This window comes from Agelaius tricolor, unplaced genomic scaffold, assembly GCF_023055355.1.
Source record: "Agelaius tricolor isolate 1412-34295 unplaced genomic scaffold, bAgeTri1.0.p SCAF_4, whole genome shotgun sequence".
Lineage (NCBI taxonomy): Eukaryota > Metazoa > Chordata > Aves > Passeriformes > Icteridae > Agelaius > Agelaius tricolor.
The window spans coordinates 37,395,184-37,420,614 of NW_027269264.1; the positions used below are offsets into that span (position 1 = coordinate 37,395,184).

The 25,431-nt window shown below is 36.1% G+C and overlaps 2 protein-coding genes across 4 annotated transcripts in view; one reads left to right on the forward strand and one right to left on the reverse strand.

Annotated features, from left to right (window-relative positions):
• Positions 1–217, reverse strand: part of NLN (neurolysin) — a 37,763-nt gene extending 37,546 nt beyond the window's left edge. Inside the window, exon 1 of one of the 3 annotated variants that reach the window (XM_071425316.1) lies at positions 85–106. Coding sequence is in view for 1 of the 3 variants with exons in the window: in XM_071425315.1 (XP_071281416.1) it covers positions 85–116 (32 nt within the window). In the remaining 2 variants the exon portion in view is untranslated. Of the gene's footprint in view, positions 1–84 lie in introns of all 3 variants that reach the window. The other 2 variants (XM_071425315.1, XM_071425317.1) reach the window with 2 other exon arrangements.
• Positions 115–25,251, forward strand: SGTB (small glutamine rich tetratricopeptide repeat co-chaperone beta). The gene is given in 13 exon segments (XM_071425321.1): positions 115–228; positions 231–287; positions 290–443; positions 2,745–2,867; positions 7,931–8,034; positions 8,459–8,528; positions 12,199–12,298; positions 14,623–14,727; positions 17,695–17,833; positions 17,920–17,982; positions 20,010–20,047; positions 20,307–20,390; positions 21,848–25,251. Coding segments are annotated over 13 exon segments (1,263 nt in total). The 3' UTR covers positions 21,960–25,251.
• Positions 25,252–25,431: the final 180 nt, after the last annotated feature.

Sequence of the window (25,431 nt, forward strand, 5' to 3'; positions counted from 1 at the left end):
GCACCCACCCCCGCACCCCCCCCCCGCACCGGCCACGGCTCCCGCCCCGGCCACCGCGGCCCCGCCACCTGCCCGCGCGCCTACCTGCGAGCCGCGCCCGCACACAGCGACAGCATGGGGGGCGGCGCGGGGGGCGGTGGCAGCGGAGAGGTAGGAGGAGTAACGAAGGAGGAGATAAGACCGGAGGAGGCAGGACGGGCTGCAGAGAAGAGGAGGAGGCAGGACAGGAGGAGGAAGAAGAAGAAGAAGCAGCAGCAGCGGTTTTGCTCCCGTGCCCGCTGCCGCGCCGCACCGCACTCTCACCGCCCTCCCGCCGCCCGCGGGCGCAGTGCTCAGCGCCGCTCCGCCGCGGTCCTGCGCATCCGCTTCCGCCGCCTCCTCACGCCTCTGCGTCCCTGGTGTTTCGTAGCCAGAGGCAGCGCGGACTCGCCGCATCTCGCACGGTAAGGGCGATGCCCGTCCCTTCGGCGAGCGCAGCTCCTCGGGGGTGGGAAGGCTGGGAGCCGCGTCCGCGCAGCCCCCGGTCCGTGGAGCTCGGGGCCGGTGGGGCGGGTCGGGCCCCGGGTGGTGCGGCCGCGGTCCGTGCGGTGTCGGGAGGGGCCCGCGCCGCGGGTGGTGCAGAGTTGTCCTTGGGGCCCGAGAGAGCGGACCTGAGCCTGGGAGGGACCGGGAGGTGGGCGTGGGGAGGCAGCGCGGCCCGGCCGGTGGGACCCGCGCTGTCCCTCATGAGGGCGGATAGGGGACCCCAGCGCTCGCGTCTGTGCATTCCCGGCCGGTGGTCTTCCCGGCTTTCCCCGTCTCGACGCTAATTTGACTGGTGTGGGTTTGACCGCGCACCGATTTGGTCGCGGGTTGTAGAGAAAATAAGGTAGGAAGAGCAGGTGCTGATCTTGCCATTCATTTAATGCTATATTTTAAACCTGCTTTGCTTGGAAAACTGGATAAGACTGTGCCCTTTTAAATCAAAATGGTTTAAGGAAAAATAACTTGAAAAGTTGTGACTAAAATTGTCCTCTGAGTTATATAACTCCCAGATGATGCTGAATGGAAATCAGACTGAGCCAGTAGTGTCACTAATCACAAGTATGCACTGAGGTCACCATGTTCCATTTCTTTGTCCAAAGTGACAATAAACTGCTCAGAGCACCATGTCACACCATAGAACACCTTTTGTGAAAGGATAACACCATGTCACACCATAGAACACCTTTTGTGAAAGGATAACACCATGTCACACCATAGAACACCTTTTATGAAAGGATGACACCATGTCACACCATAGAACACCTTTTATGAAAGGATAATAGCGTGTGACACCAGAGAACACCTTTTATGAAAGGATGACACCATGTCACACCATAGAACACTTTTTATTAAAGAATAATAGCGTGTCACACCATAGAACACCTTTTATGAAAGGATGACACCATGTCACACCATAGAACACCTTTTATGAAAGAATAATAGCGTGTGACACCAGAGAACACCTCTTATGAAAGGATGACACCATGTCACACCATAGAACACCTTTTATGAAAGGATGACACCATGTCACACCATAGAGCACCTTTTATGAAAGAATAATAGCGTGTGACACCAGAGAACACCTCTTATGAAAGGATGACACCATGTCACACCATAGAACACCTTTTATGAAAGGATAATAGCGTGTGACACCAGAGAACACCTTTTATGAAAGAATAATAGCGTGTGACACCAGAGAACACCTTTTATGAAAGAATAATAGCGTGTGACACCAGAGAACACCTTTTATGAAAGGATGACACCATGTCACACCATAGAACACCTTTTATGAAAGAATAATAGCGTGTGACACCAGAGAACACCTCTTATGAAAGGATGACACCATGTCACACCATAGAACACCTTTTATGAAAGGATAATAGCGTGTGACACCAGAGAACACCTTTTATGAAAGGATAATAGCGTGTGACACCAGAGAACACCTTTTATGAAAGAATAATAGCGTGTGACACCAAAGAACACCTTTTATGAAAGGATGACACCATGTCACACCATAGAACACCTTTTATTAAAGGATAATAGTGTGTCACACTGGAGAACACCTTTTATGAAAGGATAACACCATGTCACATCAAAGAACACCTTTTATGAAAGAATAATAGCGTGTGACACCAGAGAACACCTTTTATGAAAGGATAACACTGTGTCGCACCATAGAACATCTTACACTGAAGGGATAATACTGTGCATGTCACACTGCAGAACTTCTTTTATCAAAGGATAACACCATATCAGACCATAGAGTATCTTTTATCAAAGGGTAACACCAAGTCATATCATAAAACAACTTCTACTGGAGTGTGTTTCTTTATGTCATTACATTTATCACAGTGACTTTATTGGTTTTGACTTAAGCATATGGTCCTACTTGCAAGTATATATCTAAATAAAATGCAAACCATTAAAAAAACCCTATAAATGAAAAATAAGTTGCTAAGTTATTTTAGCCTTGGCGAACTTTTCTTCCAGGAATGAACTGGAGGAAATATGTGCTTTTCTGCTGATAGTTAGACTACATGATTGTAGCAGTTTTCCCTAACCCATGCAAATTCACCACTTTTTTCAACACATCGTATTATTGGGCTTTCTGATGAAGGATTGGGTTTTATGTATTGTGTGTACTTCTTACTGAGGTTACTAGGAGGTTGGAATACTGTAGGGATTAATTTTCCAAAATAAGAGATTCTGTTGTTTTTAAGACATAACAGAAAACAATTCCAACATGTCATCAGTCAAGCGCTTGGTTTATGCAGTCATCCATTTCTTGAGAGAACAGAGTCAGATGGATACTTTCACTCCAGATGAACAAGAAAGCTTGGAAGGTAAGCAACAAATGTACTTTCATGTGTTTTTATTTATATATGTGTGTGTATGTATACAGTGCCTGCACAGATGTTAAATTCCTTTATGTATAATAACAAAAAAATTTTTGTTTTTTATGTATAAAAACCAAAAAATATATGCAAATGAGATTGTGATCCTAATGTTTCTGAGATCGTTAATTGTAAGACATCTCTCATTTATAAAGTATTATAAAGCTACAAATGTGTAGTGCCTTAATTTGAGCAACAGGTACTTTACAGTTGCAGACGTCTTTCCCAATCTGAACAATTCTATGATTCTAAGTTAAGCAGTGCTATAATGCAGACAATGGTAATGACTTGTGTATGTGTACCACAAATTTCTGCTGCTTCTTTCTCTCTTTTTTGTTTGCTTTCTTTCTTCATTTCATTTCTGTTAGTAGCTCTGCTGGTTACAGAGGAAGTAACACAATTACTATATTGGTTTTGGTTTATGAGAAGAACTGTTTCCTACTTTCAAGGATTCTATGTTATTTATGAGGAAAAAGACATCCTAAGAAAATAAGATAAATGCTTTGCTTTTCTTTTTCACTTGAGTATTGGCTCCAAAGAGTATGTGGTAGTGGATATTGTCAGTAGGATGTAGCTTCTACTATACACCCAAGTTCATTTATCTGTAGACGTATTCTCTCTATATTTCTCTATTGACAGATGCTCATTAGGTCTTTGTAACCTTGTAGTATTTGATGTTCTCCTTCATACTGCTCTTATCCCTTTTCCCTAATTACTGGAGACTTCATGTCAGGTGGTATCAGAATGTGGAATTGAGAGAAGATTTAAGTCTTAATACTGCAGTAAGTTTTTCATAGCATCTTTTAAAAAGATCTCTCTACTGTTTCAAGCAGTCTTTGCTTGTGTCTGTCAGCCAGAGGAGGAATTTGGAGAGAGAAGTCTACGACAAGCAGTGCAGCTGATCACTGATTTCTGTGAAATCTTAGGCATGGAGAGACTTTGCTGAGATGCAAAGCAAATCCTGTGTAAATCAAAAGATAAACCTGGAGTGTGCTTCTTTCTATTATCTCTTGGTTGTCCAGTGTAGTTGTTCACTAAAGTAAACAAGAAAGAAAGCTTTGTGTCATTATATTCAAAGGATAGTCCCAAAGGAATAAAAGCCAAAAGATTTGGTTCTATGTCAGAATCTGGAGCATTTTGTACATTTGAAAAGCAGCAGCCATCAAAAAATTTGACCTGTGTCAGATTATGATGATGTTCATGTGATAAAAGAAAAAAATGTTTTTGGAAATCATATATAATAGAAATGAAGAGATATACTTTTGCTTTTATAATGAAACTGGTAAAAATTGGGTAATGGTTGAAAATTTACCTGATAACATGTCTTAGAGCAGCCTTAGCCAATGTGTTTATGAAAGAATCAATTTTAAGATTCACTTTTCTAAATAAAAGATATTACAAAACCTCAGTTGTGCTTAAAAGCCAAGGCAAAAGTTACCATTTTAATATAGATCTGAAATCCTATTTTTAGATTTGTGCTCTGCCACAAGCATGGTACCATATGCTATGTGTTAGAGGATAAGAGGCAGGCATTCTGAAAAATAGACTCATTTTAGTTGTGCAAAATATCTTTAGTGCATGTACAGTAGCAATAGCCGAGTCTTACTCACTGAAGTATTTAATGTTACGTGGAGACATAAGGGATGAAGAGAATTGACTGATAATTTTTGTTGGTACCTTATGTACCTAGTTGGTGTCTGTGAAAAGACAAAACACTGTATGATTAAATGACTGTGCCAAGAAGTAATTCAAACAGTTCCCACTTTCCATAAAACAACAAAAAAAAAAGAGATAGAACATCACAAAAAAAAAATTGAGCCTTTATAAAATACAAGTCTAGGATGTATTCCTACTCAATGATAACCTGCATACTGCATGTTTGAATTCTACAGAAATGTCAATGAGAGTGTGAATTTCCTTTAGGAATTTTGTACTTGCTTGATGAATAAAAATGCCTTATTTTGAGAAAGCAGAGTAATTGGAAGGTATACCAGAGAACTATATTCCCCTAGCATCTCCAGCAGTGATACAGATCCCCGGTGGTTAGTGCTCAACTCTTTTGTATGAACTAGAAACTTCCCTTCTTCCAAGTTATATTTTAGACTCTGTTTAAATTGCAGTTATTTCTCTTTCCTCTTTACCGGGTGGGGGTTTTTATCTCGTTCTCCCTTTCTTTTTTCTTTTCTATACTACCTATTTCTGTGGAATTAAAGCAAAAACTCTCTACAACATACCCACGGCAGTGATTTTCTTCTTACTTCTGTGATTGATATACCACAACTATTTTCTGTAGGGCAGTGTTTCCAAAACAGGAAGGCAGTGGATGCATGTGATGCTTGACACGGGTAAGGTGATGTGTAAGATGAGGCAAGATGACAGCAAGTACTAATGGGGCCTTAGCAGCCCAAATAACGCTCATTATTCAGCCTGCAAGTTGGCTGTGATGCAGGCTGTGTTGGCCTTCATGTTGCTTGGTGATGCAGACTTGTATTTGGACAGCAGAAGTCCTGGAGCTCTGTGGCACTGGGTTCCAGCATAGCCCAGTGCTGGTATTGTCAGATAGTGGGTGTTTGTGTGAGCCCCAGCTGTTCAGCAGGGAAGTGGTTTGCCAGGTGGTCACTTCAAGCTTCAGCCACCTAGATGGATGATGGTAGAGCTAACTGGGAGAACAGATAACTTTGGCCTTGGATATCAGACAAAGGAAAAATCTCAGGTGAATAGCTCATGTGGTGCATCAAGTCTCTCCCTGATAATATCGAGCTTGTGGAATTTGACAGTGCCTCACTTGGATAAATGGGATATCAAGGTGCTGGCAGTCTGGCCTCCTGAAAAACTTCTTAGGCAAAAACCAGGTTTCCAGTCCTTTGACTTTACTGGAGTTGTGTTTTTGTATTGTGTTAAAACAGGGTAGTTACAGACCTTGTCACAACTTACTATATTTTCTGATATGAAAATGTTTCTGTTTAGCAATGTTTCTTTCTATGTGGGTTTCTGTTGTTGGCTTGCATTTAGCCAGTGGTTATTCTAACCTATTGATTCATCGTGTAAGAGGTCCTAATTTTATTATATCTATAAATATCACATATACTATAAGTGATAGATAGAAGGATTATAAATTCCATTTTCCACTTGAAGGAGAAATATGGGAATTTACAGCACCAACTAATTATTTGATGAAAATGCTGAGTAGTAATAATACTGTAGTGAGAGTAATTTTGTTTACACATAATGTGCACTGCTGCATTTTGTGAAACTCTTCTATATCATAGAGATTTGGTGTCATAGATTTAATGCTTTAAGAAAGATAAGGGATTGGGTTGTATTTTAAATTTATGCAAAATTACAAATGAGGAGAGGCATTAAAAAAAGGGAGTGCCTTTCAGTAAAAAAAACTGGCAGGGAAAATTAGTAAGAAACTATTGTAAGTGGCATCCTATTAAGCCATATAAGGAAAAATTATGTGTGTTTCACTGATTTTATAATCAGTCTCGTAATAAAAAGTACTATTAAAGGTTTATATATATTTCAAAATTCATAATCTGTGTTTACAAGAATTAAGTTTTTCACGTAGCAGGAGACAAATGAGCTTAACCTGAATCCCTCAGTGCTCTTACTGGGTGATTTAGGACCTGGTCAATTGATTTATAGATTATAGGACCAATTTGTATAATGCATATTTAGCAGTGTATTCAATTGTTACATGCTATCAACTTTAACTTTGTGTCATGCCATACTGTTTGTAAGAAATTTCTATTGTATAATTTTCTAAAAAAATTACATCTTCCAGGTTTTACTACCTGTTTTACAAATATCTTCCCCCTCCCCTCCAACCCCTTCCTGCCGGCTTTGACATAGAAGATAAAAATTGGCCTTATAGTTTTTAATGTTCAGTAATTTTATTTTTCTAATTTTGGATCAGTGTTCAGTTTCATCATAATGCAAAACATAATTCAAATTATATTTATTATGTTAACATTGGATTGAGGGTAAGTTTAAATACTAAGAATCTGCTTTTACTGATACTTAATTTGAATTCAGATACTCGTGATTATCCCTAATATGTATTAAAACACCCATTTTTCTGTTGAAGCTAGGCTTTACAAAGACCCTTCTTTGTTCCTCCTCAGTTTTCAGTCTAAAACATTTAGATGATATATGTTAATAAAAACACTGTACTAGGTTCTTAAGATTATAAGGAAAATAATTACATAATTTGCAATAGTTTAATGGTGTTTATGTACATATATATATGTATGTATATAGAGAGAATTGTGTATAATAATTGCCACTAATCTTCTTTTGTCTAAAACTATGAGCATATTTAAAACTTCAGCTAGGGATATGGCTCTACATTTTTAAGTTTTCATTTTTAGGTGAGTGTATTTACATTATTGCAGGCTAATACTTACACACAGAACATGTGAAAGGGTATTGCAGATATTTTTTTAATAGGACAAAGTTTTGTGATTAATGCAACATTTGATTAATAAAGTATCTTCAAATAAATATACTTTTCTCCAAAAAAAGATGAGACTAATAAGTATCTTGCCTTTATTCTGTACAGTAAAGATGAACCATTTTCTTGTAGCTGTCATGTCACACAAATATATGCCAGTTGTGTGCTTTGAGGTGGGGTGTGTGACACATGGACATTTCTAGTCGTGTTATGAGTTGTGGTGCTCTTCTTAAATCATTATATTTTACATTATATATATTATGTAGGATCTAGCTGGCCAAAAATATTTTAAAAAAACTTTAAAAGAGTGAAAGAATTAAAATTAAACTTTAAATTGGTTTAAATATAACGACCAAACTATATGTGGATTGTGTATATCTTAGATCTTTTTCATTCTGTGGAGATCAGGTAGCCTCTCTTTATTTTTTTTATGTTCCAAGGAGCTACTTTTACTAGTTGAATAAGGAAGTGAGTCACAGCTTTATAAATAAATTAGTGAAATTATGCTTATATTGAGAAACTGGTGACCTATGTTATTAATTTTTTTTCCTATAAGTTGCAATTCAGTGTCTGGAGACTGTGTTTAAGATTACCCTGGAAGATACTCATCTTGCATCCTCACAGCATTTGATAGAAATGTTCACAAATTCTATTCAAAAGGTAAGAATTTAATTTAGACTCTAGTGTTACTCTTCTAGTATGTGCTAAGGTTTCATATTGTATATGAATACAACAATATTAAAGCTCTGTATAGGTCAAAATGATGTGAAAACTTAAGGAAAATATGAAAAAACCTACATTTCCATAAAAGCTAGGATAATGTGAATCTTTGGGGGCAGTGGGAGGAATTAATTTCAGCTAGACATGGAAAATTCCATTTAGAGAATTACTAAAGAGTGGATGCCTCATTCTCACTTGAAGTTTTTTATTCTTTATTTAAGCATTTTGCAATTCCCAGAGATAAATGCCTGATGTGCCTAAGGTTATTCATAGTTTGCAGATGTTTCTCACTTCTTTCTAAAAGTTTTTTATAAAATCAGGGCTTATATATTAAAGGAAAAAATCTTGTTTTTTTCCCATACAGAATGACATGCTGCCTCTCTCACGTTCTTTACCAGCAGGTGTTGTAAAGGCTGACCAACTGAAGGATGAAGGTTTGTAATAAAAACAGAAATAAATTTACTTATGTTCTTATTATATTTTTGCATTATTAGGGGTAGTGATAGTATAGCAGCTGGGTACCACAAACCCTACAAAAAACTTCAGCTTATAGATTCTCTGGTGACTGCTAAGCCCTAAGAGGGCTAGGTAATTTGTTCCATCCAGGAGCAAAGAAAATAATGTTTATTCTCTTCCTGGCTCTGGAGGTTGCTTAAAATCTATGGGATAACATATAGTTAGAAATATTCCTAGGTAGCAGAAACTTTAAAGAATGAACAGCTATTGTTTGGCTGTTTGTGCATGGAATTGTAATACAAGTTTCTTCTCTTATTGAAATGGGTATGTGATGTCAAACATTGGTTAAAAACTGACCCAACAGAAGCCAATGGAAAAGTTCTTTTGAACGTGCTAGGGTTAATATTTCACATATGTGAAATTATTTGTGTGCTTTATAAAAATTGCAGACAACCCAGTTGTTTATTTTCCCTCTGGCAGCTCTTATTGCTCTTCTGTGAGGAAAACCAGCTGTAGCATAGAAGTCACTAATGCCACCCAAGAAGGCATCCATATTATTTCCCCTCAGAAAGAAGGGGAGAGAAATTATAAAAAGCATGTAGCACTGATAACTATTATGAATTATTATGGATTGATGCTATATGAATCACATTGTTTATGACCTGTTAGATTTTCAGGTAGCTGAGTTTTATAGGAAAAACAAGTAAACTTCTAACTGCAAGGCAGATATAATCCTCTCAAAATTTCTGTAATAATGTGGAAGAAGTCCTATTGTTTTTCAAAATGAATTCCATGTCTCTCTTATCTTAAAACTGGCCATATGTAATCATAAATGCAGTTCACTACTGGCTCTGAAATAAGTTTTCCTAATTGTTGGAGTTGCTCATTAGCTTTTTAATTCTGAGAATGAGTGCTCAAACATGGTTAGGTCACAAGTGAAAATGTGTTAGTAAGTTGTAACCTACCTGCTGTGCATGCTGGCTTTTTGTTTTGCTGTTACTACCAATTCATGGAAAGTGAAGACTACCTCTTGGTTTCAGTATGGTTATTGAACCGTAGGAATAGTCAGCACTTTGCAGGTGTGGGTGTTACAGCTCTTTTAAATCTGTGATTTCAGTCTTGCTATCTTTCAGTCCACAAGGGTCTGTGAAATAGACTGAGGAAATGAAATCAGTGTGTACTATGTATTAGTCTTTGTGTGGTTTTACCAAAGTAATTCACAGCTCTGCTGAAAAAAACTAGAAGGGTCTAAACTTGGTAACAAAGTACCGATTAGAGTGTCATCTGTCAGGGGCATTAGTAAGCAGTTTTGAACTGCTTGAAGTGCCTCTGGTAATTTCCCATAATAAAATTAAAACTTTGTGTCCTGCTTTCTCTGTTGTTTTGATCCTACGCATATTCACACACATATTATCTATCACTGCTATCGTGCTTTTCAGTTATGAGTATTTTCTAGCCTGAGTTAGGAAATAAATTAGATAACCTGGACAACTCTACTTGATGTGTATCTTATATAATATTATAATTCTATAACTGTGATTTTTCTCATTTCTATCTGTATACCCTCAACAATGGAACGAACAACTTGCCTCACCTTTGTGGCCACCAGCCTGCTCCTCTGGTTTCAAACCAGCCCTAATCTTTGTAGATTTTCACTAATGAATGGCAAAACAAAATCAGGGAGCTAAATTTTCTTTCTTAGTAACCAGGAAGTAATATATACTCCAGACTACTTAACACTTGAATTTAGATGCCTAACCTTGTATATCATTTGACACTTCAGTTTAGTGTAAGATGTGTAAGAGCACAGATTATGTGCAGGTTTGTATAATGTAATGGTGGCCTGATTGTAAGATCTGTGTTTTATTACCACAGCATAATTATAACAATAGGTAGTATTTACAGTATAGAGGACACACATTCAGAAGTATAACCCTTTGTGTAATTTTTTTGTCCTAAGGATTTTGTATAACATTAAAATAGAAAAATACAGCTGCTTTTCCTTATCTCAGCAGAATTAGTAGATCTAGCTATTTTTCTGTTTTCCTGTATCAAGGTTGCAGCTGGAGAGAGAGATAACAAGAAGGGTATGCACTGATACTATCTCCAACTTAGCCTTGTACGCTGGGTCATATTCAGACCAGTATCAGAAATTCTAATGCTGATAGACATTGATGGCATTTTTGTTTTAAAGGAACACTAACTGCTGCAATCTTGCTGAGTGCAGCTGACTTGCAAGGTTTTTTGTCTGAAAACATAATTTAGTGTACAGGTCTTTACCTCAGAACAAAGGAAAGCTGCATAAACAGTGGACCTCTAGAAACAAGAAAGATGTTGTTACATTCTGCATGTATTTTGAAGGTATACACGCAAGTACAGTTTGTTTGAATTCTCACTGGAAGGGACCGCTTACTATAATTACAGTCTAATATAGCAATATTGGAGGATGTGATTTTGTACTACTTTGATGATACTTTGTTACTTAAATCTGGTTTTGTTCACAAAGCTCTTTGTGTTCACGAATAAATGCAAGTACAGTTGCTTCAGTTAGTGCAAGCACTGAGGACTTGCTCCATAGTCTTGCTTTCTCTCAGAGATAAACTGTTGCACTGACTGAACTTTTCTAGCCTTTGCTTACGCAGTTACCTACATCAGTAGTAACTTATTGACCTATCCCTTGACTTGTTTATTTTAGGAGAAGGTTTAAATATTTGGCTGAAATACAAGAAGTCAGTGGAATCTATATTTTTCCTGACCATTTCTTGACATTTCTAGGAAATCAAGGCTTCTGTAGGATCTAGCTGGCCAAAAATTGATTGTAGCAAAACCACAGACAACTTAGGGCACTGAACTAGGGTTTTTTACTGCTGTATCATCAGGAAAGAGAGAAACTACCAGGATTGCCTTGTGTTGGGGACAAAAGAATGTGTAACGTGTCTTTTGCTTTGAAAAACCTTAGTCCAGAATTTTCTGTCCATAAAGAAGTTACATAAATGTTTCTGGGTTTTTTTCCACTGGACTTAAAATACATGAAATGTGAAACTTTGCTACAAAGTAGAAGTTCTAAGCTCCCTTGGTGAGAAACTTTACTTCTGAATCCTTTTGGATTGCTTACACTATACATAATTTTCATTATCTTAATGAGTTAATTATTTAGTGTCACAAAAATGGGGCTTATGTGCTTAGTTTTACTTTAGTTTGATTTTTTTGGTGGTGTTACTTAGATACTTACTAGCAAGTTGTTGGGACATATAAGAAAATGAGATAAAAAAATTAACATAGCATATTGGGCTTGCAAAGATAGTTTACTAGAGAGGAAACTGCAATTACAATTACACTTCTCAGTGAAGTGATCTTGCCTTAACAGCAGAAACTAGCTGGAAAGTCTGAAATACCAAAATGAAAAGAGGAAGGTTTCTGTGTTGTACTGCAATGTACATAGTAAACTTCACAGACATAGTAGATGTTTTTATTTGCATTATTCTGTGACTTTTCTGTTTAAAAGTATGTATCTCAAAAAAGTGCAGTCATAACTCACTTCTGTAGATGCTAAAATGTAGCTGCTCTGTTTCTTTCATACAGAGCTGTCTCATCTAACTACATACTGTCTCATCTAATTACTTAAGAGCTTTTTATAATTCATTTCAGGTAATAATCATATGAAGGAAGAAAATTATGGTGCTGCAGTGGATTGTTACACTAGGGCTATAGAACTGGATCCAAACAATGCAGTCTATTACTGCAACAGGTAAACCCAACATGATACACACCTTTCATTCCTGGACTTTGTTAACATTACTGTAAAAATAAATTGTGAAGGAGGTCAAAGGCTAGAAACCCCTATTTAGAAATCTATTGCTGGATTTGTAAAATTAGGGTAAAAATGGACTCATTCAGCATGTCTGTATCAGTTAAAATGGGCTTTAAAATTACCTACAACTCTTCAGATAACGTATTGTGTGTGTCAGGTTGTCTATATTAAATCATAATGTAGGTTGTGCTTTCTAGCCTGCTGAGAGTAGTAAAAGCCTTTTTCTCTAGTGTTCTAGTGATTCAGCTGCTCTCTCTGTCTCCTTGAGTACTAGCTACCACTGGCAAAAAAAAATCATCAATGCAGGAATACCATTTTGGAGATTTCAAGCATTTTGTAAATAGTATTTTCATGTGCGACCTGTTGAAAAATAACAATGCTGCTGTTACAGTTTTCTTATCTAATCTGTTCTTTACCGTCATGAATGAAGAAGACATAGTGATTTGGCAGCAGGTAAGCTTGGAAGGGCATGGTAACCCAGTCACAGCTGTCTGCTCTTGCGGAACACTGCTTGGAAGAGCAGCCAAAGAGCAAAGGCAGCCCTGACTTTAGGCCCTACTGGAATGAGCCCACCTCTAGAGTGCCTCCACTATTAATTTAAGGATATAGGATATATTAACTTAAGTGCTGTAAATCTGGCCTTGTGGCACTGTACCCACTGGATTGTGCTATTTTTGAAGCTCTGCATCCATTGCTCCAGAGTTTAGTTTGTGATAAATAGAAATGAGAGATTCAGTGTTTAAAGGCAAGTTTAAAGAGAAAGGAAATTATGCAGTTTGCTAACATTTTACATATTTAGGATGGCAGTTCAAAAGTGTAAATCATCTACATTCCTTGTGAAAATTGATCACATGAGTCACTTTATGTACAAAATGGAAATATCAGACCAGATTCAAAAGCTTCCTGAAATCACTGGAAGTTTCCTCAGTACAGGCTTAAATGTCACAGTTTTAATTAGCAAGAGCAGAAATAATTTTTGTGTTGCATCATCACATACCACATTTGTGAGAACCAAAATGAATTTCAATGTCAGTCAGTACAGTATTGTATGTAATGATTTAAAAGAAAACAGGAGTTGTTTGGAGTTTTGTGGATGATAAAAGTATTTCAATAAGTATATACCTTATTCTTAAGCTTGTTAGGGAGTCATGGGGACATGCTGCATTCAGTGGGATTGCTTTTTATCCACAGCAGTGCAAAAAAGAGTGGACTGATATGCCCTCAAAATTTTAACTGGCCATGTAAATCTTCTTGTGAACATGGAAAAATGTTTTCTGTTCAAACACATGTGAGAACAAGCATTGCCCCCAGCTTTTATATATAAATCTTCACTGGCCTCTGTGGAGTTGCACTACTGCTTAACAGCCCAAAAGCAGATAAGTAGTCCCATTCAGAAGACATTTTAATCAAAGTCAGAAAAACCCAAGCAATTTGGAGCTAATCACAGGACAAAGGATTCTTAATAACAAATTGATATTCTTTATGCAAAGAAAATATTTTAATTTTTACTATAATTTTTTAACCAAGGAAAAATAAATGAGAGTGGTTTGTAACCTTTTAAACTGGTGAAGTTTTGATTATTAGTGTGTTTCCTTTTAATTGTGTCACATTAATTTCATTTAATGTGTCCTTTTTAATTTGATCAAGTCTTTAATCTTATTGTATTAATACCTGCAACATTTAATATTTCTCCAGTATAGAGATGTAACTGTAATTTAGTAATGCAGAGGTTATTGAGATGAATTATAAAATTCTGAGTAGGGAAAAATCACAGTATTCCTTTGAATGGCTGTCAAACTATACTTCTGGAAAATGCCAATTACATAAAATATTTCTCCTTAACAGTGATTTTATATAAACTACTACTTGACAGTTTCACTTCTTGTAATAGGTTTTATGATTTATTCTGTGCGTAGTCATATCCTAGATCTTAGACAGTTCCTTAGAATTATTTGTCCTTTGTGTCCTCAGAGGTGAGTACATGTTCTCCAAAACCATAGTCCAGCAATGCACTTAGGCACATACTTAACTCATAACATTTGCTTGTCCTACTTCATTAAAGAAAGTTAAGCATAGCCAAAATAGCGAATGAAAAGTCAGATTAAATAAGTCAGAAATGTGTGAATATCTAGGCTTGGGCTTTGGTTGTTTTGTGTTGGGTTTCTTTGGTTTGGTTTGGTTTTGTTTTTTTGGGTGTTTTGTTGGTTGGTTGGTTGGGTTTTTTTTGACAAAGCTTCATTTCCTTACCATCTTTCTCTTAGGGCTGCTGCTCTAAGTAAGCTCAACAACTTCAGGGAAGCAATAAAGGACTGTGAGAGTGCCATAGCAATAGATCCAAAGTACAGCAAAGCATATGGAAGAATGGGGTAAGCTAATAGAAATCTGAGTAAAAACTGAAGACCCACGTGTACATTACCATAGATTTTCTGAAATATGTGGAGACACTTACAGAATTCACTGTAATTCACTTACAGAGCATTGTTGTTGTTTAAGTATAACAATTTTCTGAAGGTGACCCTATCAGAATGTCAGCTCTTTTTCTATGTGGTTGATAGCAGTATTTTCATCAGATTTCATCAGTTTGCAGTTTTTATCTTTCAATTTCTCAGCTTGCTGGATTTAGTTTAGGAAGTAATGATAGTTTTTTCCTACCTCCTAACTAGTTAAAAGGAATCAAAATTCTGCTGTTGGTACACTGAATTTGTTAATGATGCTGTTAGAGAACAGCGTTGGGGCTTCACACTAGCAGGATTTTTCTTTTCAATAGTTCTTTGGAAGAAGATATTTTAGCAAGAATAAGCTATGTCTCTTTGGCAGATTTTCTCAGCAATGTCTGAGAGATTAGCTGCATAGCTTCTTGAGGGTGGTTTTAAGTCTTAACTGAAAACAATGTCAGGAATGCTCTAACAGGCTGTTGGTTTGAGTGAAGAGCCATTCTTCCAAGATGTCTAGCTTTGCATTTTCAATAATCAAGCACATTGTAGTAGTGGACTTAATGCTGCATTATGTCTTTTGAGGTTATATTTATACCAATAAATTAAAAAATGCTTGGGATTGTTTGTTGAGTCAGTTGGCCCAAAATGGCTTATGTCCATGTTAATAAAATTTACTTTGCAGTATGGAGTGGCCACATTCAAACAACCTATTGCTAAACTGCATTGGTCTGTATTAAATTTTGAACCATGCCCTGAAATTGTCTATGATAATTCTTGTTGGCTTGGGACAAAACCATGCAGGGGACATTTATTTTAAGATAAAATATGGTGGAATTCTATTACTAAAAAACTTTCCATAATACAGGTGATTTTACTAATACTAACCTAGACTACGGAGCTTTTGAAATGATGAATTGATTTCAAAATTTTAGGTTGAATTGGTTTTATTTAACTCTCCTCAGATTGTTTCTTCGTATAGCACCATCCAAGCTCCCTTGATTTCACTGATACAGAGAGATGCTACAGGCTGATTTAACTGGAGATTATTTTAGAGTTTTGGGTGTAAGACCAGTGTTTCTTTGATACACACTGAAAGTGGGACCATCCTCAGACAATCAAGCTTCTCTTTATTTTATTGGCTGGTTGTTTTAATAGAGGACATATTTTGAGCTACAAGCCATTGCTTAACCCAGCAGATGAGTAAACATTTGGCATAGGCTGATTGAGGAAACTGTGCTTGTTTAGTAATAAGTGAAAATCCCACCCCCATGGCCCCAGTGTAGAAAACACCTTCTCAATAAAGTCCTTATGAAAAAGATGTGCTCTCTGATGGCATTATGGAGACATATCAGTTTTTCTCAGAATCTTACAGAAATTCTTTATATGTCACAGAAAGATGCAGAAATGCCACAAATATTCAGAGATGGGAGATATTTTAAAGTGGGAATGTCAGTTAAAGGTGGTATTTCCAGCCTGATCCTGAAAGACCACTTGTCTGGGTAGGAGGTGTGAGGAAAGAAATTGTCTGCTGTTCTGACTTGTACTATGCTCCAAGAAACTTTCTCTGTTAAATACTTTTTCTATAAGAAGCACTATTGCATCACAGAAATAATGAATTGCATTTCTTGTCTGGGCAGAAACTATTTTAGCAAGTTAATGGGCCAAAAGGGAGAAACTGTGTTTTATGGGGGTAAATGAGTTAAGAGAGACAAAACTAATACTGTGTGAATTCCTCCAGGAGCTATATGGGAAATTCCTGGAGTTTTATACTCTTACTGAGAGCCATGACAATCACGGATATATCTAAAACACTGAACTTGTTTGCGTGAGATGAAAGACCAAGGTCTGTTAGTGGGCATAAGCACAGGCTTATCAAACCAGGCTGTGTAGTTCAGCATCAGAAGGTGAACTGAAGTACTAAATATCTGAATGTGGGTTACACAAATCTTCTACAAAATGTGGAAAAGATCAGATTAGGTTTTTGGTCAGTATAAATTGAAAATACAGTGGCAGATAGAATTGAAACTGCAGCCAGATGGACTTCTGGAATAGTAGTTCAAAGAAAGATGATATTTTAAGCATAGTGGCTAACCAAATTTGAAGTAAAATACTGCTTAAAAGTAGTAAGTCTATCCTGTGCTCTCATTAGCTGCTGGAGCAGAGTCTTTTTCAAAACATTAAATAAGGTTTCTTACAGCATTTTACATATATTACTACTATGCTGTATAACTTATTTGTCAAGATGTTGAAGTATCCAAAAGGAGAACCTTTACATTGATCCTGAGACAAAAATGCTGAAACTTGTAGGTCCAGTATTTTAAGATAATGAAAATGTTAATAATAAAAATAATTTTATATAAACATATAAAGACAACAATATAATCATGAAACATCTTCTCTATTCAAATATTTAATACAGTAATTGCTATATTAAAAGTATGGGGTTTTAATATATATAAAAATAAACAATGCATTTGTAGATCTAGTTTCTTAACATTGCATAACTCATATTAAGAGTATCTTTGCCCTACCTACCCATGTAAGTTTCTAAATAATCTCTTAGGTCAAAAGAACTGGAAAAAAAACACTTGGAGCTTATGCAAAAAGGCACAGATGCCAGATACAGCTTCTGGTCTTAAAGTGACTAAGTCACTTGATGATACCAAAGAGTTTTTAATGAAACTTGCATATATATGAAACAGACAACACAAAATGTGTTCTTGAGAGATCCCCTTCTCTAAAAAAAAAGTGTTAACTACTAAGCAGTAGTACCTGTGTTAATTAAATGGTCAAGTTAAAAATCACTTGTGAGATACTATTTTACTTAGAACAGAAAATATATCATTAGCTTTTGATGATCATTTATGTTCTAACCAGAATTTCTTCATTTCATACTAGGTTGGCTCTGACCTCTGTGAATAAATATGAAGAAGCAGTTACCAGTTATCAAAAAGCACTGGATCTTGATCCAGAGAATGACTCTTACAAGTCAAATTTGAAAATAGCAGAACAGAAACTAAGAGATGTGTCCAGTCCTGTAAGTTTACTCTGTATCTATTTATTTACAATAGTTTAAACTGGGATTTTGTAGGAAACTTAGCTTCAATTGCAATTTGTTTGTAGACTGGAACTGGACTGGGTTTTGACATGGCAAGTTTGATAAACAATCCTGCCTTCATTAGTATGGTGAGTATATCTCAAGGTTTGCATTATCCCGTTTTAAAAACTGAACTTTTAAGAACAACTGTTGTTCAATAATACAAGCAATTTTAATCAGTATTATTATAGCAATGGTTTTATTACACTAAATTTAAACTTTTCTACATCATTTTACACACAAAACAAGGAGTGAAGCGAGTATCTCCAATAAAGCCTGTCTTATTTCCAGTTGATTCTATTACTTATAGAAAAAAACACATATAGGTTAGCTATGCTGTTTTTATGTATGCTATGCCAGAAAGCTCTTGTCAACAACATGATAAAAATTTCTTCAATTCTCCACGGAACAGTTAACAATGATACAAGGACTAAAGTAACTCTCGTTTGGGAGAACTATCCAAGAGACCTTTCTCTTCTTACTCTTTCAAATTATCCCTAGTAACCTTAAGACTTTAAAAAAATGAATATAAATAGCATATACTGCATTCTTCTTACGTTCAGTACAATAACAAATTGTGTACTTCTCCCTCAGAGTTGTCTTTTTTTCCATATAGCTTTCTTAACAAAACAGAATTAATTAACTCTCTGGAATGGAATTTTGAGAAAAATAAATGAAGAAAACTCCACAAAAAACAACCCCCAAACTTACTTCCTCTAAGAAAACAGCTAAAACTTTACAAGCACTCTGGTAGCTTCAATGGAACAGCACATTTCAGCCAGTGCTTTTGTGTGGAAGTGCACTGCATTCAAAAGAGATCCATATATCTGGTTTGGTAACATGGTCCAAATAATAGAGACAGTAGGCAAGGAAAGAGGGAGCAAGTTCTCTGATGGCGTTCATGATTAAATAGCACTGCATCTATGTGAACTACTTCACTAGCCACATGATGTACTTAAAACAACCTCTGTCTGTTTGAAATCAATGATGTATGGAGCTGGCTTTGGGGAAAGGATCTTTTACATTGTTTCCAGAAGATGTCTGGTGAACTAGATAGGACACAGAGCATTTATTTAGGAATGAATGAGTTATTTTCCCAAGGTGTAGTTACTTGGATTTTTTTTGTTAAGGTGAAAAAATTGCCTCACTCTCTGACCTTGAGAAAATTGGTATTAGCCTCAGTTTTTGGCTTCTAAACTAGATAAGGCTTATTACTGATGGAAGAAACTAACCCTATATTGAGCTTAGAATTGACCTGCATGTGACATTTTATCCATTTTATATCTAACTATTAACTAGAGAAAAAAGTTTTACTTTTGAGTTATCTATATATATTGATATATTGATCAATAAAATGAATATTGGATATATCTGATTTTTGTAATATCTTTAATAGGACAGTTAAGAAGCACATACTGTGTTTTGTCTACTGGTGGTGCATTCATACAGACACTGATTTCTGTAGGAATAACATTACTAACATGGAAAAATCACTTTTTTTCTATAGTATCAGTCCACAGACACCCTTACACTATGGTAAAAGCAGTATAATTTTAGAGGTATCTAATGAATGAGAAATTTAAATAGCCTCATGCTTACTACAAAATAAGAAGATACACAGTTACCAGAGAAGATATACGTTACCACAAAACCATACTACAAAGTAAGTCCACACTCCAATTTGGTCTGAAATATTTTGTGGCCATAATCTTAACTGTTAAGGCCTGGTACTAATAGTAGTTACAAAATTAATTTATCCAGGCTGAGAAGCAACAAAATACAGACTTTTGTCCAAAAAGTCCAGTTGAAAACATTTGTCCTTGCAATTCTTCAATGTTTCATTTGTTTGTTTAGTTTTCTGGGGCTGGGTTATGTTAAATGGCTTGTCATATTTTTCATGTCTGAATCTATAACCACTATTTTTTCTTTAACACATAACAAATTGTATCAGCTTCATCCATGAAATATGTTGCTGTAGTGATTTTTTTTACTCTGCATGTAAACTTAATTTTGTAATAAAACAGAACAGAGCATGTGCGTTTCTTCTGCATGATTTTCTCAGTGATAGCCAAGTAGTAAATGTTTTATAATTTCAGCTGTATGTTGTCTATTCTAGGCAGCAAGCTTAATGCAAAATCCTCAAATTCAACAACTGTAAGTATTAAATTGGGTTATCATTAAAACAAATGTCTTAAGATGTTTGAATTAATAAAAGATGCATAGTACTTACAGCTATATTTTTGAAATGTAGATATATTATTGAAAACGTAATTTTATTTTGCTTACTGTAAAAGTGTAGCTTCTTCTCCTTGCAACTTAGTTCCTCTTAGCAATTCAAAAAATAAGTGGGGCTTATTGCTTACAGTAAAGATCCCTGCACAACCCAATGCAAACACTGTGCTAACTGTTCCAGGATGTCAGGGATGATGTCAAATGCCATTGGTGGCCCTGCTGCTGGGGTTGGTGGCCTTTCGGATTTGTCCAGCCTGATCCACGCGTAAGTAAGAACTGCATGGTTTTAACTGTCACATTTGTAGCAGGGTAACTGTGCAACATCTATTTAAAAAGGAGCAGGGTCAAGGGAATTATACTGTGGTCTGTTCCCACTGTTTGTTATTAAAACCAGGAACTGTAAGATTTATTTTCCAGGACTGCATTTGTTTGCTCCATACATTGCCATCAACTGGAGTCACTGAACTGCTGTGTGCTCAGCTTCACTTTCTGGTTCTCATACTCTCATATTTAGCAAGTGGCATTTTCTAATGCCACTTACTAAATTCCTTTAAATCTTTTAAGTACTCCTACTTGTGCTTTTAAATTGTGTGGATAACTACCTAATATCTCAGATACTATTTAGGAAAGCTACAGATTTACTTAGCACAAGTCAAACCAATTTCTGCTCTGGCATCCCTTCATTTAGATGAGGAATGTTTCAGGAAACTCAGGATAATGAAGAATACTTTACAAAACCCAGGACACAAGGTTTTTATACTATAATGATGATATCCATCTGGAAGGGTCTGCAAAAAAACATGCCATTTGCTTATATCCCAAGATCTCTAATAGGGCATACAATTTTACTTTATTTCAGCATTCTAGCCAATTCCAAACTATTTTTAAGTTTCACCTCTTCAGGGCAAAAGTAATTTATGATTTACATCACACATAGAAATGTCTTGCTGCAAAAATTTAGGGCTATTTTCATAAAAACTGTGGACTATGCAGACATCTATAAAAATGTGTCTTCAACCTGCAGTGTAGTTTGAAGGAGTCTTGATAGTTTGCTACTTGCACAAAATGCAGAAGTAATAGAGACGACAAGCTAGGCTTTCTGTGAAATCATATTTTTTGCTTATTATTTTTTTATTAGTAAACAAGTGTTATGCTTCTCTTATACATGGAATAGTCTCTTCTATTAATTTAATTCTTAAGCTACAACTGTTATAGATATATCTGTTATTACTTCAGTCATGAAAGATACAAAAATTTGATAGTATGCTTGCTTTCAATTAATGACATTGTGTTCACAAGTACAAGTCAGCAGCTGCATACTGTATTTCTGGAACCATTAACATAAGGTTGCATGCCAACTCTAAGAGTTGTTACTTTAAACAGTTAAAGTGGATCCTGTCAAAAAGAAGGTAATAAATCACTGTAGCAGATGTGTTATTTTACCATAAAAGGCAATACATTTTGTAAGGTGATACTTTTCTCCTCCATGTGATCAAGTAGATGTAATAGTACTAAAGAATGAAAATAAATTTATGACAATGATCCTGTTTGGGGACACTTCAACCAGATAAATTCATAAGACTGCAAATACCTTAAACTGGAAATCAAGGTATCTTTAATCTTAATTTTAATGTAATGCACCTTTCAGCTGTATTGTGATATCCTGTTTTCTTACAAATGCTGCTTTCACTTGCTGAGCTCACTTAAAACTGTTCAACACAGGGGGCAGCAGTTTGCACAGCAGATACAGCAGCAGAATCCTGAGCTCATAGAGCAACTGAGAAATCATATCCGGAGCCGATATTTGAGTGGCAGCACTGAAGAACATTCCTGACTTCAACAAGTCATCCAATTTGAATTGGAATGATGTATAACCCCAAAACGCATACCATAGTTAGTAGCAAAAGCACCATTGTAACTCTTCTGCTTGAATAGAAGACAGAAAATTCTTTGTGTGTGTTTGCAAACAAGAATAAATCTGATAAACAGATCTCTTGCGCATAACTTGGGACATAGTGTTTATGTATAGTTACTCCTCTGAAAATCAATACACTGAATAGGTGGTTTATCAAAATCCCCAAGTCCAAGTCATTTCAGTATGTGTATCAGATTGACCTCCGGGGCTGCTGAGTGGGGAGGAGTTTTGTAGGGCGCTGATCTCGCCTAATAGCTACTTCTAAAATGATAGTGTAAAAGATGTGTTAGTCATATGCTGAGAATCACGATGGCTGTACTCCTTTAAACAGTATTGAAATGCTGAAATACTGATACAATAGGCCCATCTGATGTGCCCTTTTATAATGAGCATTAAGTAGTGTTGATATAGAGAGTACTTAAAATTCATGCTTGAGAAGTCTGTTTCCTTAATCCTGTGGAGGGGGTTTCATGAGTAACAGGAAATACATTTCAACTTTTCATTGGGCAGAAGAGAGGGAGGTGACTGCATATGAAGGAGTAGCACACTTTGTGGAGAAAGAGAAGACAATATTTCTGGGCAGGATAATGCACAGAAATCAAAATGGAACTTTGCTTGGGAAAGGAAAGAAAAGTTGTAGCGTTTTCTACTGCCATGTACCCTCATCATGATGGTAGCCCTGGAGGTCATAATTATGGCACTATGTTCCTAGGCATGGCAAGCTGTATTACATTCCATATGTATGCAGTATTTAATAAAAACTTAAAATTCTTAACTGTAATGAGCTAAAACTGAGCCTGTGACTGTACAAATAACTAGTACTGAAAATTTTAAAAAAGAACTGCCTTAGAAGGATTTTTTTCTATTCTTGTGTGATAAATCACTGGCTTAAACAATTGGGGATTTTTTTTAATTACACATACCTATCTAAAATGATGGCTATATAGTCAAGTTAAAGATTTTTCAACTCTATAGTATTTGTTTCTTGCTCAGTTAATATTACTCTTGCAAGACTGCTGCTCTTCTGTATGTCTAGTATATTAACTTTTTTTACTCTGTTTACTGTTCACACTGCTTTGTGATACAAAGTACACTTGTTCTTAGCCCAGGGACCTTCTCAACACACGTTCCTCTTCCTATATTTAAACTAATTTGAGGAGCCTGCTTTGAATTTTTAGGCAAAGTGATCTCTCACGGCCAGTTAGTCTGGAGGAATAACAACAGACTCCCAAATGGAGAAATACACAGAAAGTCCTCAACCTTAGACTTTATATCCAATTGATCTTGTGCTCATAAAAGAGCTCCTCCAGCAGAAGGAAATGCAAAATCTGGGGGTAAGTAATAAACTTGATTCTAACAAATTGTCATTGTACATCTATGGTATGAATCTTACCCTAGTAAACCAGAGAGAAAAATGCTGATCCAAGGAGAAATGAAAGGAATTGGAGAAAACACAAATCTAGGATATCCATATTACCATCTGTTGAATAAAGAGGTAAAGCTTAATACATAAACAATCTTAAGACATTTCATACTTTATTGAAGAGCTTGCCTATGTACAGCATTAAAATGCTTTTGAAAATTCTCTCTTTAAGTTGGTGTAGCTGTTTTCTCCAGGTTGTAGAGATACTTAAGCTTTACATTACGTACATTTTCAAGTAACACCTTCTGACTCAACATCTGATGACAAGAAAGAGAATCCCTAAAGCGATCTTTTGTCAGAGGTAGCTCAGATCCTGAATATTATTCATTCAAGGAAACTTACTTAAGTTCAATTACACTGAGTAGGACAGGAATACTGTTTAGAAGGAAGTTTTATGGAGGCTCTGGGTGGGCTAAAAAAAGTGTACAGGTATTACTTGGAATACTCTGTTGTGTCAAGAGAGAAGCGTTTTTACCTAGTATGTTAAACTTCACAGTTGCTTTTAATTCTCTTTCATATCTTCAACTGCCCAAAGAGTGTTTCACTAACTTTGATAGGGGGAATATAAAATCCATGGTGGAGTGGGCAGCTCTGCCAATATCTCTGTAGAAACTCAAATTATTCTCACTTTGCAAGAGCAATCCTCATGCCGTTACTTTTCTGCTTTGAAATAGTGTCAAGAATGTCATGAGAGTTCCTTAAGAACTACAAAGTATGTTAAGATCCAAAGAGGGCAGAAGAAATTGTGTACTTTTACTGTTAAGTACAAGTTCCATAGCTTATTGGATTTAGGGGAGAACAATCCCCAAGGTTAAATGGAATGAAGCATTGGTTAGTTACCTGAAAACTACTCTTTAAGTCATCTTCATGGAGTTGTAACTTTCACTTCACATGCCATAATATTGTTGTGTTTAGATTTTACTTCAGATAATACCAGAGTATATATTAAAATGTTAACAGCATTAGCTAAGCCTTCAGGAATGTGCTACAACTGACTGGCACAATACTTTACTAGTAAATACTCTCTGTTTGTTATGTATTAACAGAAAGGGCTTTATAGCCTAAACAAAAAACAGTGAAACCAGTAACAGGAGCTGTCATTACATGCTTTTCCACTGAAACCATGAACAGAAAGATCATTTATGCTAAAATCTGCTTTTCTTTGAATTGCCTAGACTGTTTCAGTATGTACCATGTCTTAATCACAGGGTGTGGAAGGAAGCTTTTCCCGTGTAGTAACTGCACTGTATCTTGCGCTAAAATTTTTCATCCTGCTAGATAAAGTGGTAAACCACAATCCCTGTAAATATTGCTTTAATTTAAGATCAATTGCAGTTTGTCATTCAACTAAGCAAATCCGCATTTATACCTAATTGGTTTTGTATCATTACTGTTCCATCAGTGTAGAAGTACAATAATTTGTTAGAGAAGAAAGTATTTTGCAATCAGTTGTGAACTCCTGTAACCTGCTTGCATGGGAGCATATTCTTCTAACTATGTTCATAAAGACATTTAATGAAATATTCAGCTTAGAAATTGTTTCAGTTGCACTCTTGGTTTTGTAACAAGTGCAAAGTGAAATCACTCATGCATACTGAGATAGTACTAGCTCTGTAACTTTGAGTAGATTGTTTTATGGCAACAGAAAGTCATACTGGCATAATGCAACTTGTCTACTATTTCTGTATCTCTCCTACCTCTTACTGCCATATGGTTACATCTTCTTCAATTTGTGTAGTTTAACTCAAAGACATATTATGAATAAAGTTATATACCTTTTTGTGTGTATAGTTGTGGTTTTCTGTTTTTTTTATGTATCTCAAGTAACAGGTAAATTGCATTCTTTATATACCTGTTCATGTTGGTTGGATTTTATCACATAGGCAGGATACATTTCTAATTTATTCTTTCCTGTATGGACTTAGTCCCTCAATATACAAAGCTGGTCCTCAATTTATCCAATATTTT